General features: G+C 36.4%; 1 protein-coding gene across 1 annotated transcript in view; it reads left to right on the top strand.

The window, feature by feature from the left end:
- Window positions 1-19029, top strand: part of LOC116746624 (disintegrin and metalloproteinase domain-containing protein 18-like) — an 87370-nt gene that overhangs the window by 64299 nt on the left and 4042 nt on the right. The window contains exons 18-20 of the mRNA XM_032618127.1: window positions 2068-2148; window positions 5537-5651; window positions 12493-12649. Of these exons, the coding sequence (XP_032474018.1) occupies window positions 2068-2148; window positions 5537-5651; window positions 12493-12649 (353 nt within the window). The remainder of the gene's footprint in view (window positions 1-2067; window positions 2149-5536; window positions 5652-12492; window positions 12650-19029) is intronic.

A 19029-nucleotide genomic window follows, 5' to 3' on the forward strand; every position in this document is an offset into this window, starting at 1 on the left:
CCTGCACTTTTCCATATAGATTGTAAAATATACTTATATGAGACAACAAAAAACTTTTCAGAAATTTAATAAGAATTGTGTTAAAGCTATAGTTTAATTTGGGAAGGACGAATATCTTTACTACATTGAATCTTCCAATCCATGAATATGCTAAGCCTCTTCAATTATTTAAGTGCTTATTGATTTCTATCATCAGCATTTTATAATTTTCAAGATACAGGCATTGTGCATCTTTTGTTAGACTTGTATCTCAGCACTTTATTCACTTTGGAGTAAGTATAAGTGATATTGTGTCTTTAATTTCACCTTTCACATGCTTATAGAAATGTAATTTTTATGTGTTGAACTTGTACCCAAAACCTGGCTGCATTATTTTATTAGTTCTAGAACTTTTTTGGGGGGTAGAGTCCTTAGAATTTTGTATGTAGACAATCACTTCATTTTCAAATAAAGACAGTTTTTTTTTTTTCTTTTATGGTCTACACATATATATTTTTTTCCTTGCTTATTGCACCGGCTAGAGCTTCACGTACTATGTTAAATAAGAGTCTTGAGAGTGGACACCCTTGCTTTCTTCCTGATCTTAGGGGAAAACTTCCAGTCATTTACCATCAGCTATTTTATTAGCTGTAGGTTTAAATATGACATTTAAGAAAGTTGAGAAAGTTCCCTTCTACTCCTTGTTCACTCAGATTGTTTTCATTATAAATAGGTGCAGAATTTTGTCAAATACTTTTTCTGTGTTAATTGATACAACCATGTGATTTTTCTTTTTTGAGAATATAGTTCTGTTGCATTCAGATCATCTAAAAAACAATATGTGGAAATACATTAATGGTATTTGAAAAGTCTAGATTCATAAGAAAAACTAGCGTTTGTAAAGATAGTACATTTTCCCTTATTCTGTGTTAGCTGGTGTAGCTTGATAGGGATGAGGAAGCACAAATGATTAAATTTAGGTGGAGGGCCTTCCCTGGTGGCGCAGTGGTTGAGAATCCGCCTACCGATGCAGGGGACATGGGTTTATGGTCAAGTGAATGTACTTAATGCCACTGAATTGTAAACTTGAAAATGGTTAAAACTGTAAATTTTGTATAATGTATACTTTATCATATTTAAAAAGTTTAAAAAAAAAACGTGCACAGAGGTGTTTGGCACTCTTAAATCTCCTAGATAGTCATGATCAAAGTCTCTGGTAATTTTGAACCATTTTCCAAAATTCTCCACCTAATTTTTTTTTTTTTTTTTTGCGGTACGCGGGCCTCTCACCGTTGTGGCCTCTCCCGTTGCGGAGCACAGGCTGCGGACGCGCAGGCTCAGCGTCCATGGCTCACGGGCCCAGCCGCTCCGCGGCATGTGGGATCCTTCTAGACCGGGGCACAAACCCGCGTCCCCTGCATCGGCAGGCGGACTCTCAACCACTGTGCTACCAGGGAAGCCCTATGCTGATATTTTTAAAGAAGTCAAAAGAACATAAGCTAGGAGCCTAGTTTAAAAAACAGAAAAAGGTAAATGAGGGAAAAAGTGAGTAATTTACCACTGGATTACCCACTTTGACGTAAGAAGGGTTTTGCAGTGGATCCAAATTAAGTTAAAATATTTCTCTTGCTGGATTATTCAGATCAATATTATAGCAGGGATTCATGACAATTTATAATCCAAAATATTAATTTATATTTAAAACCCAAACTAAATTAATAAATTATGTTCCAGTTTCAGTTTTTGAGGGGACAAATCATTAATATTAATCTAACCAATTATTCATAACAGAACATTAACTCCCCTGATGGAGATTCTCAATTCAATTCCCAATTGTAAGTATCAAAACCAAAATTATATGACCTTATTACATAAACTATGTTAAGGCAAGCACTCTCAGGGGGGTTTTCTTAAAGTTATTATTGTTTATTTTTGTATTGGAATGCCAGAATCTTTGTACCAATATCAGAGTAATACATAATAAGAAGTCTCAACAAGAGCATCTTTTGTACGTATATAGCAAATAGTTAGTTCTTTCTTCACATCAAATTTGTGAATAATTATGAAGTATTGTTTGTTCTGTTTTAGTATTGTATAAATAAAACCTGCAAAGAAGTTCCTTTAATGGGGTATAATTGTAATGCCACTACAAAATGCAGAGGAAATGGGGTAAGCTACTTTTGTTTTCATAGTTCTAAATTTCATGTTATTTTTGTGGGTATTTCAAAGTCAAAATCTATACTGTTTGGGAGAATTGAAAATCTAGGTTGCTTTTAAACAGACCTGGCCTAAGAATAGCTAACTAATATAAAGAAAATCAGCTGATTTCCAACCATTCCAAACACTATTAAGTGAATTGTACTATGTGTGTACTGAATTTATTGTAAGCACTCACAACTTATGAATTAGTAACATGTTTAAATAAAAAACACTTATTATTTTCTCATGCAAATAAATGCATATTTTACTTGTATCGTGAACATATTTGCTCTCCCTCATACTCTGCGTGATTAAAACTTATGGCTATATAATATTTTACAGAAGGTATACTTAAAAAACATATTAGAGAATTTCTGATGTTCTTATGAAGAGGTTTCTGATAGAAAATATATCCTCCTGCAAAAAATATTTTATTTCTTCTCAATTGCTTATCTGTTTTAATCTGGTAATACAGATTTGTAGTTACTTTTTTTTTTTTTTTTTTTTTTTTTTTTGTGGTACGCGGGCCTCTCACTGCCGTGGCCTCTCCCGTTGCGGAGCACAGGCTCCGGACGCGCAGGCCCAGCGGCCATGGCTCATGGGCCCAGACTCTCCGCGGCATGTGGGATCCTCCCGGACCGGGACACGAACCAGCGTCCCCTGCATCGGCAGGCGGACTCTCAACCACTGCGCCACCAGGGAAGCCCTGTAGTTACTTTTTTTTTTTTTTTTTTTTTTTTTTTTTTTTTTTTTTTGTAGTTACTTTTATGTTTAATTTTTACTTCTTAAAATGTATAATTTGGGTCTCTTTGTGTTACTATTTTCCTAAAAGAAAATTAGTGTATGATTTAGTCAACATTATATGAATGATCCCAAATTAACCAAATTTATCAGTATTCAATTTTATAATTTTTAATTGATTGGTTTTAGAAGATATAAAGTGCTGCTGCATTGTCTTTAACTTTCTATGAGCTGTAAACAAAAAGGAGAGCTACATTTTCATGTTTTGTCTTTTATTTTCTATACTTATAATTATTGGTCTGATCTTTTGGTTTCCTTTGTTCAATTATCTGTTTTTAAGCCTCCAGCCTTAATATTTTTTATAAAATCTCAAACCAAAGTTATAGATTATTGATACATTTTATTTAGTAATAATTAACATGCAATATTATATTAGTTTCAGGTGTATATTAGTTTCAGGTGTACAGCACAGTGATTTGATATTTTTATACATTATGAAATGAGCACAACAGTAAGACCAGGTTTTTGTACATCTTATTTTACAATACAAAGTTTTAGAAAAAAAAAAAAAAAAACATCCAAAATGTAGCTACTTTGACTTTGATGTTCCTGAGATATTCTATGCATTATGTTAATTTTTTATAAAATTTATGTTACAGGGAAATTATAATCTATTTAGATTTGATATTCTAGATAAATGTTCTTTCTAACATGACATTGTCCGTCTACTTTAATGGGAGGAGTAGGGTACTGGAATACCACTTTTTTCAGAAAGTAAAGAAAAATATATGTGGGAGGTATTCATTTAGAGGAGGTCCCATGTATCAACAATGGAAAAATGTTGCCTTTCCACATTAAAAATCCCTCTGTTGTCACAGGGCTATTAAATTTTAATTCCATTCTCCCAAAACTTTGTAAGCTCTGTTGGACTGTCCTATCGCTTTCAGTCCTGCCAGAGAGAAACGTGATGCTAGTTTAATTCCTTTTACCTTGTGCCGAATGTTGTGAGATTACTTTTCTTTGTTTTCTGAGCTTAGAAATATTGCTGACAAGTGTCTAAGGTATGTGTTTTTCATTTCATTTTTTCTACTAGGAAGTCAAATTACACATCCAGTCTGAAATAGCATGTCATTCTTCATTTAATAAAATTTAATAATATAAAATGTAATAATATTATTTATTTGGTTATTGCTTCTGCTCTAGCTGGCCATCTTTTTCTTTCATTAAGTTAGTCAAAATGCAATGATGGTAACCTCTGTTGCTTTATGTTGCTTTAGATAATTGTAAATTAATTCAGGACAGGGGAAAAATTTTGGATTAGGTTTGAGATAATAAAAAAACGATACTGTAGTCCTAATTTCAAAACTTTATATTAAAATATTTATCACTTGTGCACTAAATATCAAAAAACAGAGGTATTGATATGTACAATAGAAGAACACTTTATGGAATTCAAGATTATAATTCAAACTCATTTTATTGAAATCCCTTTTGATATGTAGGGAAAAGAGATTTAAAATTTCAATAATCGTTAAACACAAGAATTTAGCACTGTCAGTGTACATGAGCAGGACACAATATCTGTAGCAGAATTATAGGAAATATCCATATCTTTGAATATTACATCTATTTTTTAAATGTGCCAGTCCTATATTTATACCTTCAGGTATGAGAATACGTTCATAACATAACATTAGTGATATTTGTTTGGCAAAAACCTGGGAATGAGTGTTAATGTGTGTTTGTGGGGGTGGATGTACATGTTTATCTGTGAATATACATAACACAGAATATGCTTAGCAGTGGAGAGGGACTTAATTAGTGGGTGAAGACATTTAGTTCTGTGCATTTTAGTTGTTTGAATTTTACAAAACTTTACTCAAAAATGAAAATTAACACTAAGCTATTGAAATGTAAAAGCATAAATAACATGGAAACTGCACTGAATATAAACTGCTAGCAATTCAAACTTATCATAAAGTTTTTTTTCTATCGTTTTTAATTATTTTTGGCATCTATGTTTTTTTTTCTTATATTGGAAAATTTTTCACTTAAAAATGAAATACAAATGGTTGATCAACAGTATTAAATTTTGAAAGAAAGGGCTAGGATAATAAATTAAAGTGGCCAAGTCAATTGATGGCAATTCTATCACGATATTTTTGTGTATAAATTAAAGGCCAGGGGCTTCCCTGGTGGCGCAGTGGTTGGAAGTCCACCTGCCAGTGCAGGGGACACCGGTTCGTGCCCCCGTCCGGGAGGATCTCGCATGCCGCGGAGGGGCTGTGCCCGTGGGCCATGGCCACTGGGCCTGCGCGTCCGGAGCCTGTTGCTCCGCAACAGGAGAGGCCACAACAGTGAGAGGCCCGTGTACCACAAAAAAAAAAAAAAAAAGAAGAAAATTAAAGGCCAGGAACATACTATCAGGCAGGGTAGTGATTCTGGCATTAACTGTTAGTATACTGCCAAATTTTTCACTACTTTTTCTAACCTATTTCTCACATTATGTAGTCTTAACAAACTCAGAAAAACAGTGATTTTGTTCTTTTGAATGTATTTCTATATGACATATAAAGACTACCATGATTTATAGTGATTATATGTTTTTCTGTTTCAGATATGTAATAATTTAGGCAATTGTCATTGCTTTCCTGGGTATAGGCCTCCAGATTGTGAATTACAAATTGGTTCACCGGGAGGAAGTATTGATGATGGAAATGATCATAAATCTGGTGAGTAGAAATTAAACTTTAAAAAAAAAATAGAATGCTTTATGAAATAATTAAAGAAATATGCTGCCACGTCAAATCTTTCATGATCTCCTGAGTAATTAATAGCGTTACCTTGAATAGTGGCTTTCATTAAATTAGTGTTAAATAATATTTGTAACGTGGTTTCCTCGAAGAAACCCAGTTTTGATCATCTCAGTTACTAAGATAGAATATGGTACTCTTAAGTTTCAGTAAATGTCATAGCATGAATGCAAAACAAATTCAAATATGGACGAATGAACACTGTGTAAGTTGTTTGCATCCCGTGCTATTAAAAACTTTGTAGGTTATTAAAAAACAATTGTAGGATAAAGTGTTTATTCTGAATGAAATATAGACAAAAACATATGACAAAATATAAGTGTACACATTTATTAGGAAATAACAGTCAATCACATTTTGAGTGATGAAGTACAGGTTTATACTTTCTCTTTTTTCCATGAACAGCAAGTAGCTGTTCATTGATTCAACATCCATGTATGATAAAAACTCTCAACAAAGTGGGTATAGAGGGGCTATACCTCAACATAGTAGAACCCATATATGGAAAACCCAAAGCTAACATCATACTCAATGGTTAAAAGCCGAAAGCTTTTCCTCTAAGAACAGGAACAAGACAAGGATGTCCACGCCCACCACTTTTATTCAACATAGTATTGGAAGTCCTAGTCACAGCAATTAAACCAAAAAAAAACAAATAAAAGATAATGCAAGTTGATTTTATGGGTATTTTATTCTTACTGGACTACATGGCCCAAATCAATTCATACATATCCATTTATAAAATTATTTTTGTGTTTGTATAATTTTGCTGGGACAACTGGACATCCATAAGCAAAAGAATTATTCTAGGCACAGACCTCATAACTTTCAAATATTAGGATCACAGTCCTCATACAAAATACAAAAGTATGCGTCTCCTAGAAGATAACAGAAGAAAATCTAAGTGCCCTTAGAGAATGACATTTTAGATACAGCAGCATGAACATGATCCATAAAAGAAAAAATTGGTAACTTGCACTTGATTAAAACGTAAAAGTTCTGTTCTGTACAGAGTCAGAGAATGAAAAAACAAGCCAGAAACTGGGAGAACATCTTTGCAAAACATATATCTGATATAGGACTGGTGTTCAGAATATACCAAGCACTCTTGAAACTCAACAGTATGAAAATTAACAACCCAGTTTAAAAATGAGCAATGTTAAAGTGCTTATCTGGGCTCTCTTGTAGTTCTCTGAGCATCTCTAGAACGATTATGTTGAATTCTTTGTTGAGCAATACCTAGATCTCCATTCCTTTGGGGCCAGTCACTGTAAATGTCCTGTATTCCTTTGGTGGAGACATCTTTCCCTGATTTTTCATGATTCCTGTAGCCTTGCGTAGGTGTCCATACATTTGGAGATACAGTCACCCCTTCCAGACTTTGTAAACTATTTCCTAAGGGAAGCCTTTCACCTGTGGATGGAGGCACACTTGATCATGCTGTGACCCTGGGACAACTGGTGCAGGGCGCCAAATGCAGGAGCACCTGGTGGTACCAGGCCCAAACGGATGTAATGTCTCTTCGGCTCAGGCCACTGAGGTCCATATTATCAACTGTGTGGTCCTTGTGAGCCCTTCGCGGGTCCATAGTGGCTGCAAGGACTGTTGGGCTCTAAGCAGGACCTCCAAGATCAATAGCTAAGGACAAGGCCAGGCAGCAGTGGTGGCTGGAGGTAGTGGCATGCACACACTTGGCCGTGGGGCCCAACTGCAGGTGCCCGTGTGGTGGCAGAGGTCAGGTGCAGACATGCTTGAAGCGATGGGCTGGAACCAACTATAGGCTCACTGGCCACAGCAGTGTTCCTGAGTGTCAGTGTGCTTTCCTACTGCTTCAAGCTCTACCTTGGGGTATGCATGCTGCAGGGAGACCAGTGATGGGGGGTGGTCAGGCTCGGGGTGCACACCGATGGGCTAACTACAGGTAGGCACAGTGATGCCAACCAGTGTCAGAAGGCAGAGCCTGATCTGGATCCAACAAACAGCTACAGTATGCTCCTCTCCTGTGGCTGTACTCTTAGCCCCTGGAAAGAGTGCACTGCTGTGGAGGTCAGTGATAGGGGTCTGGCTGGGAGTGTGCAGGTGCATAGCTTGGGGGCGGGGCTAGTTACAGGTGGGCATGGGTACTGGCTAATGACAGAGGCTGAGCCTGATCTGGATCTGATAACAGCTGCAGGGTCCATGGATGTCAGTGTGCTCTCCTGTGGCTGGACGCTCTCCCCACTGGCATGCACACTGCAGTAGAAGCCAGTGACAGGAATCAGGCTGGGAGCATGCCAGTGCACGGATGGAGGGGCTATCAACAGGCAGCCATGGTGGTCTTGGCCAGTGACAGAAGGCAGGACCTGACTGTGCCTACAAACAGCTGTGGCTGGCAGGAGAGGGGGCAGGCTGGCTGCCTATGCATTCACCTGGGGCTGCAGGTTATTTCTGCTCAGTATTATATCAGAGTCTAGTCAGTATAAAAAGACCAAAAAAAAGCTCAAAAAGCATACAGATTGAAAAGGAAAAAGAAAATCAGTCTTTATGTATAGATAATATGATCCTATATGCAGAAAATCCTAAGGAATCCACAAAAAATTTAGTAAGGTTGAAGAATATGAGATCAAAGTACAAAAAGCAGTTGTATTCCTGTAAACTAAGAGGAGACAATCCAACAATGACATTAAGAAACCAATTTTAGGGGCTTCCCTGGTGACGCAGTGGTTGAGAGTCTGCCTGCTGATGCAGGGGACGCGGGTTCGTGCCCCGGTCTGGGAGGATCCCACATGCCGCAGAGCGGCTGGGCCCGTGAGCCATGGCCGCTGAGCCTGCGCGTCCGGAGCCTGTGCTCTGCAGCGGGAGAGGCCACGGCAGTGAGAGGCCCGCGTACCGCAAAAAAAAAAAAAAAAGAAACCAATTTTATTCACCACAGCATAAAAAGTAAAATACTTAGAAACAAATTTAGTGAAAAATTACATGATTTGTACACTGAAAATTTCAAACCATTGCTGATGTAAATTATAGAAAATTTATATAAATGGAGAGGCAATGATGTTCATAGATTGGAAGACTATTGTTAAATGGACGGTTCTCTGCAAATTTATCTATACATTCAAGAAAATCCCTGTAAAAATCATCCAGCTGGTTCATTTGCAGAAATTGACAAGCTGGCTATAAGCTTTATATAGAATTTCAAAGGACCTAGAGTTGTCCAAATAACTTTGAAAAGAGTGATGTTGGAGAAAGTATACCACCCAATTTCAAAACTTTCTATAAAGCTACAATAATCAACACAGTGTAGCACTGATATTAACATAGGCATGTAGATCAATGGAACAGAATAAAGAACTGGAAATAGACCCACAGATACATGGAAAACTGATTTTCCGTAAAAGTGCAAAGCAACTCAGTGAATAAGGGGTAGTTTTTTCAACAAAAGGTGCTGGAACCATTACATACCCACATGTTAAAAAAAAAATGAATTTTGTACATTTTGTACATGATCTGAAATCATATACAAAAATTCACTCAAAGTGGATCACAGATCAAAATGTGAAGCCTAGGGCTTCCCTGGTGGTGCAGTGGTTGAGAGTCCGCCTGCCGATTCAGGGGACTCGGATTCGTGCCCTGGTCCGGGAAGATCCCACATGCTGCGGAGTGGCTGGGCCCGTGAGCCATGGCCGCTTAGCCTGCGCGTTCGGAGCCTGTGCTGCGCAATGGGAGAGGCCACAGCAGTGAGAGGCCCGCGTACCGCAAAAAAAAAAAAAAAATGTGAAGCCTAAATATATAAAACTTCAAGAAGAAAATATATGAGAAAACCTTAGTGACTTTGGATTAAATAAGGATTTTTTTTTACGTATGACACCAAAAGCACAATCCAAGGAGAAAAGGTGAAAACTTGGACATCATCAAAATTAAAAGCTTTTGCTCTTCAAAAGTCACTGTTAGGTGTATACCTAATAAAGTATTTATATTCAGAATATGTACAAATTTTATATTCAGAATATATAATCTTTGAAACGTAATAATGAAAAACCAACAGCCTTCTAAAAATGGGCAAAACACTTAAACAGACACTTTACCAAAGAAGATATATGGATTGGCAAATAAGCACAAGTAAAGATGCCCAACATCATTGTTCATCAAGGAAATGCAAATTAAAATCACAATTAGATACCATAACATTCCTTTAAATTTCGTTTAAAGGACTAACCACGTGAAGTTTTGCCAATATGTGAGGATAGTGTCTCATACACTACTGTTGAAATGCAAAATTGTACAGTTTCAGCTTCTTAAAAAGGTAAACTTTTACCTACCATGTAATCTAGTCACTTTACTATTTTATTTACCCAAGAGAATATAATGCCTTCTCCCATACCAAACTTTGTATACAAATGTTCATAACAGCTTTATATGTAATAGATAAAATTTGGAAACAACCCAAATACAAATCAACAGGTGATGGATCAACGATGTGTGGTATATCCAAACAATAGCATATATTGAACAGTAAAAAGGAAAAAGCTATTGTTAAAAGTACCAACATGGATGGATGTCAACATTTACGCTGTGTGAAAGAAGCAAGACTAAAATGAATACAGACTGTCTCACTCTATATTAAATTGTAGGACACACAAACTAATCGATAGGGAGAGAATGCAGATCAAATCAGTGGTTACTTGTTTGGGGGAGTGGCATCATGGCAGCATCATATATAAGCAAGAAGAAACTTTTGTGGATGATGGATATATTCACGACAGTTGAGCCTGGGAGTACATGGATTTGAACTGCACGGATCCACTCATACACAGATTTTTTTCAATAAATACTACAGTACTACAGCATCTGAGGTTGATTGAATCCACGGAAGGGCAACTGCGAATATGGTGGAAGCTGGACTAAGAAGGGACCTAGAATATGGAGGACCAACGCTAAAGTTCAACACGGATTTAGACTGCTCAGAGTGGATTCCCCTGACCCCTGCATTGTTCAAGGGTCAACTGTCTTTTGACTGATGTGGTGGTTTTACAGATATATACATATATAAAACCTGTAAAATTGTACATCTCAAATAGGTGCATGTATTATGTGTCTAAAATAACTCAGTAAAGCTGTTAAAATAGCAAAATTTAAATGACATCTAAGTCACACTCTTTTGTTGTCAAATCTCAGATGTTAGTTAAACTTATTTTATCTACTTATCAAAAAATGATAAGAATTTTACATAAATGAAGAAAAATCCACAGATGTCAAAAAAAATCTTTTAAATGTACGCCATATTTGTTCAATCTTATCCATCTGTACAGTTACAATGTTTGCATTTCATTGTATATGAAGAATAACTATAATAAAAAGAATGAAAATACCAAATATACCAAGACTCTCATCCACTGCTAATGGGAATGTGATTTCTACAACCACTTAGGAAAATCACTGGAAAAGTTACAAATGTTCAGTTTAGGCACCTGCTATGAATAAGCATCACCACTCCCAAGGGCATATACCTGAGAGATGCGCACACATACATTGACTAAGAGACATGTAGTATAATATTCATAGCAGCACTATTCGTAACACCCATAATTGTAAAGAACCCAATGCTCATGAGAAACAGAATGCATTAATAGCTGTTATTTCTACATAAAGCTATTATATGCAGTGAGGAGAATGAATATTTTACAACTATAAGCGATAATCTGGGTGAATCCCTAAATTACATAATATTGAGCCAAAAACTAATCAGATAGAATAGAAATACACACAATATAACTCTGTTTATATAAAGTTTAAAATCTGTCAAAAATGATCCGTGCTCTTAGAGACCATGGATTAGTGATTCTCATTGGGAAGGATGGTGGTTGAAAGAAAGCAGATTGGAGGTCATGGGATGCTGGTAATACTAAGTTTCCTGGATTTGGTGCTGCTGGTTACATAGATATGTTCAATTTAGAAAATTCTTTGAGCTGTAAAATTATGGCATGCATGCATTTCTGTTAGTATGTTATAGTTCAGTAAAAAATTTACTAAATAAATAGTAATGGAAGAGATCAATACACATGTAACCTTTGGAGAGGAATGATGATTAGAAAATGTCCTGAGGCTGCTTTGGGGAGTCTAACAGGGTATGTTGATCTGGATGATTTTGCTAATTCTTTGTTAACATATTTATTTACTGTGTACTTTTCTGAAATGCATAATACTTCAATTTTTTAGGTGTAAGAAATAACGAAAGGGCATAAATATGTCGTTGAACGTCAACGAGAGGGGAAAAATACACACAACACACACTTTACATATAGGTAGATACAGATACCAGATAGGTATAGATATGGATTTTATTCATACGTATAAAATATAAATACTAGATGGAGAAACATGAGTCATTTCAAAACGGTTTCCTGCAAGGAGAGAAGCTATGTGACTTGGCGAGGGAGGAGGATGGCGGTTTTTCACAGTATTTTGCTAAATTTTTAACTTAAGCCCTATTAATATATCACCTTTTAAAATATGATGCCATAAATAAGCAGCATGTAATAAGCAGACCTCAAAATATGTATACAGTATCATAATAATTAAACAAATATGCATAAAAGATGACTAGTAAATCTATGAAAAATGCACCATTGAAGTTTTGGCTATGAGCTTAAATGTCCTTTCGTTTTCTCCTATAAGAGTTTGCAAGGTATTAAACTTTCGATTAGGTATATGATTTTATATGTACACATATGATTAAAGTGAAATAAATATAAATTTATTCAAATGTTCTATGTTTCATTTCTAGTTACAATTTTTACTAAAAAAGGCTACAATGCACATCAGAACTGGTTTATATTGAGTTTCTACATTGTTCTGCCCTTTTTCATAATTTTCACCATTATGATCATGAAGCGAAATGAAATGAGAAAATCACGCAACAAAGAGAGTGCAGAATATGAGGGGTAAATATGATTTTACAAATAATTTATTATTTTAAATTGTGCTGGTCATTAACCAGTGTCATAAATTCAAAATTGCATAACATTTGTTATACTTATTATTAAATATGTGCTATTTTAAATCTAAGGTAAATGGCATTTTAACCATTTTGTTTTCCCAGTAGTTCATTGTTAGTATATTAAGGCAAGTCAAAATTTTGACTGCTCCAAAACTGTTCTCCTGACGAATATTCCACACTGTACTAGGGACTTAATATGTCAGAGAAGAATATATTTGGTGTATCATTTTAAGTTCCTTTCTAGTTGGATCTAAATTAAGTATGAGTGTTTGTTTCCTTTGGGGAAACCTTTTTTTTCCAATTTAGAATTTGTGTTAAACACGTCACTTATAAACCCTTGAACGTCATAATATTTCTATCTCTTTAGTAGTCTCAAATACTGTTTAAAAATCTCTACAGAATTCCTTTGAAATCAGATACTGTTTCTTACACATTTGTGCAGACTATTTTCTTACATTTGTGCGTCTTCTCTTCTGATGACCCAACATTTAACTCATTGAAGGTAAGAAACCCTCATATTAATCCCGAAATGTAACATCACGAATGAGGATTTCAGCTTCAAAGTTACATTTTCTATGAAAGCTATTATTACTAGTCCATTTATGAAGACACGCTCAGTTGCACACACATTACATGCATATCGTTCAGGGAAGTGATGGATCATATTCCCTGAAAGAGGAAGTGACTTAATTGGCCTATCACGAGCCTTTACAGAGGAAAAGAGAATTCAAAGAAAGTCCGGACAGGTAATATCGTAGAGGGAACGTCAGTAAAGTACATGCTCAATACATCTTCACATCCAAAAATTTCTGCTGCACCCAGCGTTAATGACTGTTCCTTTATAAACTCTCCCACCAGGCCTGGGATGTGTACCATTCGGCCCTCCATCTTTGTTTATTCTATAAGTGTATATACTGGAGCCACTGAAAACATAATTTTCATCAGATGGAAAAAGTCATCTTGTAGCCATATATTTATTTCCATCATGCATTAGGCTGGGGCTATGAGTTTTAGGTAGGAAGATCACAGAGGTGGAATGTCGTTCTCATCACATCAATATCAAAGGCAAATACTACCAACTGATAACTTAATATCAACCTTGATTACCTGGAGGAAGTAGTGTTTGTCAGGTATTTCCGGAAAACACCTGTAAGATTATTTTTCTCCCTTTTTATACTAAAATCTATAAAAGGAAGCAACTAAATGTACCCCATATGTTTTTGTTTTTTGAGCAGCTCTTCACTTTTGGTTTCTATAAGATGTTCCAGAATCATCTTGTATATTCCTGGCCACAGGCCTAGAAGCAGGCATTCCTACAAGGATTCTTGGTTTCTTTTATTGGAGAACAATATTAGAAACAGATCTAGATGCTAGGTGTGCTCCTTGCTTCTTGTATTTCATTGCGTCTAGATCCTCACAATAGATGGATATATAAATTCAATATGTGTGTACAACACATATATACACACACCTGTCTTTATATATCCTGCAGATAAGGCCTTTATCAGATATAAAAATTGCAAATGTTTTCTTCAGATATGTGTCATATTTTCATTCTAACCACAGTGTGTTTTGCTGAGGAAAAGGTTTTAATTTTATTATTTTCCTTCTTGGATTATGCTTTTGTTGTTATATTTAAAAACTCACCACCAAACCCAAGGTCACTCAGATTTTCTCCTGTGCTTTCTTCTTGAAGATTTATAGCTTTGCATTTCACATTTAGATCTATGATCCATTTTAAGATAATTTTTGTGTAAAATTTGAAGTAAATTTAGAGTAAGGTGTGAAGTATGTGATAAGGTTTGTATTTTTGCATATGTATGCCAAATGGTCCAGCACCATTTGTTGAAAGAACTATCGTATCTTCATCAAAATGCCTTTGCACCTTTGTTGAAAACCAACTGACCAATATATATGTAGGTCTAATTTTGAATGAAGGAAATAAGATGTTTTTTATTTTCATGGTCAATTTTACAGTGCAAGTCTGCTTATTTATAGGATAATGATTTTTTTTTCTGTAATGTATCTTTTTCCAAGTTTCAAACATTAGAATGTGATTTTCTATTTAATTCATATTTGCAAATAAGTTTGCCTAAAGGAAAGATGTGAGTTATCTTTTTCACATGCCACAGGTTAAGTAAATAAATAAAGGTATAAATTCCTTTAAAATCCTCTTTTATGTTGAAGTTTGTCTCTTAGAAAGCAGAATGGAAAGAAAATAATGCTTCATGAAGATTGGTTTTCTCTGCCTTCATAATGAAGTTAAACGGCATTAAAATGTATTAATATTTGGCAAGGTTTGAAAAAGACTTTTTGCTGTTGTTGTTTTTAACTCACACTAAAAATTGTGCAAGCAGAGGGCTAGACATGGGAGACTTAGTAGAAGACTAACTTTTCTTAGAGTGGACCATAACACAAACTCACAGACCACACACCTAAGAACTTCCATTTAATCACTTTCTGCAAGACCAAGAGGAAAAATCATAGTTATGGTGAATACACATTTGGGTTGAAGCCAGGAATACAACACAAATTGGGCTTCCAGAAGGAATATATTTCAAATATATATACCTAGATATACATACATATATATAACCTAAATATTCATATATAGAGAGAAGTTTTATGTATGTAACTATATATATCATATATATAACTATGCATATATATATATATATGCTTTATGACATCCTAATGAGTATGAGGTTGTAGCTTATGGTTTTTATTTGCATTTTTGTAATGATTAATGAGCATCTTTTCATGTGCTTATATTCCATTAGTATATCTTCTTTGGAGAAATGTCTATTCAAGTCCTTTGGCCATTTTTGAATCAGATTGTTTGGGGTTTTGTTGTTGAATTTTAGGAGTTCTCTACATATTCTGTATATTCATCTCTTATCAGGTATATGATTTGCAAATTCTCCCATTTTTTGTTTGACTTTTTATTTGTAATATTCTGGGTATATAGCCAAAATAATCAAAAGCAGTTTCTCCAAGAGCTACTTGTACACCAATGTTCATTGCACCTTTATTCACAATAGCTAAAGATGGAAGCGACACAAGTGTCCATCAACAGATGAATGGATAAAGCAAAATGTGGTTTAAACATGCGATGGAATATTTATGATCTAGCCTTTAAAAGGCAGGAAATTCTGACACATGCTACAAGGCAGATGAATGAACCTTGAGGACATTATGTTACATGAAATAACCTAGTCACAAAAGACAAATACTGTATGAGTTCACTAACATGAGGTACCCAGAGTAGTCAAATTCCTAGAGAGAGAAAATAAAATGATGGTTGCCAGGGTTTGGGATAGGAAGGAATGAGGAGTTATTGTTTAATGGGTATAGAGTTTCAGTTTTTCAAAATGAAGAGTTTTGGAGATGGTAGCTGGTGATGTTTGTACAACACTGAATATACTTAATAGCAATAAACTGTACACTAAAAAATAGTATGGTAAATTTTATGTTATGTGTGTTTTACCATAATAAAAATTATTCTTATAAAAAATAAATTTCCCCCAACCCATAAATTAAAACATGAAATGAAAGTCCTCTTCAAGTTAACTCTTAGCCTTTCAATGTGTGAACTCCACAGTGACTGGGAAAAAATTGTATTTAGACTCTCACCATAGTCTTTCTAAACCATAGATTTTTCTAAGAGCCAAAAGTGTACAAAACTAAATAAATAAATGGATTTCGATTGTTTTCAGTCATGTCAAGGCTGTAATTATTTTGCCTCATACTTAAATTATAAATCAACAGTAAAGTAAATAAAATGCACACATAGGAGATTGGTTCAAGATGGCGGAGTAGAAGGACGTGCACTCACTCCCTCTTGGGAGAGCACCGGAATCACAACAGTTGAACAGTCATCGACAGGAAGACACTGGAACTCACCAAAAAGATACCCCATATCCAAAGACAAAGGAGAAGGCGCAATGAGATGGTAGGAGGAGTGCAATCACAATAAAATCAAATCCCATAACCACTGGGTTGGTGACTCACAAACCAGAGAACAATTATACCACAGAAGTCCATCCACTGCAGTGAAGGTTCTGAGCCCCACGTTAGGCTTCCCAACCTTGGGGTCTGGCAACGGGAGGAGGAATTCCCAGAGAATCAGACTTTGAAGGCTAGCGGGATTTGATTGCAGGACTTTGACAGGATTGGGGGAAACAGACACTCCACTCTTGGAGGGCACACACAAGATAATGTGTGCATCAGGACCCAGGGGGAAGAAGAAGTGACCCCATAAGAGACTGAACCAGACCTACCTGCTAGTCTTGGAGGGTCTCCTGCAGAGATGGGGGATGGCTGTGGCTCACTATGGGGACAAGGACACTGGCAGCAGAAGTTCTGGGAAGTGCTCCTTGGTGTGAGCCCTCCCGGAGTCCACCATTAGCCCCACCAAAGAGCCGGGTAGGCTCCAGTGTTGGGTCGCCTCAGGCCAAACAACCAACAGGGAGAGAACTCAGCCCCACCCACCAGCAGACAAGCAGATTAAAGTTTTACTGAGCTCTGCCCAGCAGAGCAACACCTAGCTCTACCCACCACCAGTCCTTCCCATCCCATCAGGAAGCTTGCACAGACCTCTTAGATAGCCTCATCCACCAGAAGGGAGACAGCAAAAGCAAGAAGAGCTACAATCCTGCAGCCTGTGGAGAGAAAACCACATTCACAGAAAGATATACAAAATGTAAAGGCAGATGACTATGTACCACCTGAAGGAACAAGATAAAACCCCAGAAAAACAACTAAATGAAGTGGAGATAGGCAACCTTCCAGAAAAAGAATTCAGAATAATGATAGTCAAGATGATCAAGGACCTCAGAAAAAGAATGGAGGCAAAGATCAAGAAGATACAAGAAATGTTTAACAAAGACCTAGAAGAATTAAATAACAAGCAGAGATGAACAATACAATAACTGAAATGAAAAATACAGTAGAAGGAATCAATAGCAGAATAACTGAGGCAGAAGAATGGATAAGTGACCTGGAAGACAGAATGGTGGAATTCACTGCCACAGAACAGAATAAAGAAAAAAGAATGAAAAGAAATGAAGACAGGCTAAGAGGCCGCTGGGACAACATTAAATGCAACAACATTAGCATTATAGGGGCCCCAGAAGGAGAAGAGAGAGAGAAAGGACCCGAGAAAATGTTTGAAGAGATTATAGTTGGAAACCTCCCTAACATGGGAAAGGAAATAGCCACCCAAGTCCAGGAAGCACAGAGAGTCCCAGGCAGGATAAACTCAAGGAGAAACACACTGAGACACCTAGTAATTAAATTGACAAAAATTAAGGACAAAGAAAAATTATTAAAAGCAACAAGGGAAAAAATGACAAATAACATACAAGGGAACTCCCATAAATAAGGTTAACAGGGCTTCCCTGGTGGCACAGTGGTTCAGAGTCCACCTGCCGATGCAGGGGACACGGGTTCGTGCCCCAGCCCGGGACAGTCCCGCATGCCGCGGGGCGGCTGGGCCCGTGGGCCGTGGCCGCCGGGCCTGTGCGTCCGGAGCCTGTGCTCCGTGGTGGGAGAGGCCACAGCAGTGAGAGGCCCGCGTACCGCAAAAAAAAAAAATAATAATAAGGTTAACAGCTGATTTCTCAGCAGAAATTCTACAAGCCAGGAGGGAGTGGCACAATATATTTAAAGTGATGAAAGGGAAGAATCTACAACCAAGATTACTCTACCCAGCAAGGATCTCATTCAGATTTGATGGAGAAATCAAAAGCTTTACAAACAAGCAAAAGCTAAGAGAATTCAGCACCACCAAACCAGCTCTACCACAAATTCTAAAGGAACTTCTCTAAGTGGGAAACACAAGAGAAAAAAAGGACCTACAAAAGCAAACCAAAAACAATTAAGAAAATGGTAATAGGAACATACATTTTGATAATTACCTTAAATATGAATGGATTAAATGCTCCAACCAAAACACACAGGCTTGCCAAATGGGTACAAAAACAAGACCCATATATATGCTGTCTACAAAAGACCCACTTCAGACCTAGGGACACATACAGACTGAAAGTGAGGGGATGGAAAAAGATATTCCATGCAAATGGAAATCAAAAGAAAGCAGGTGGAGCAATACTCATATCAGATAAAATAGACTTTAAAATAATGTAACAAGAGATAAGGAAGGACACTATGTAATGATCAAGGGATCAATCCAAGAAAAAGATATAACAATTATAAATATATATGCACCCAACATAAGAGCACCTCAATACATAAGAAATGGCTAACAACCATGAAAGGGGAAATCAACAGTAAGCACAGTAATACTGGGGGACTTTAACACCT

Source organism: Phocoena sinus, chromosome 21 (assembly GCF_008692025.1).
Source record: "Phocoena sinus isolate mPhoSin1 chromosome 21, mPhoSin1.pri, whole genome shotgun sequence".
Lineage (NCBI taxonomy): Eukaryota > Metazoa > Chordata > Mammalia > Artiodactyla > Phocoenidae > Phocoena > Phocoena sinus.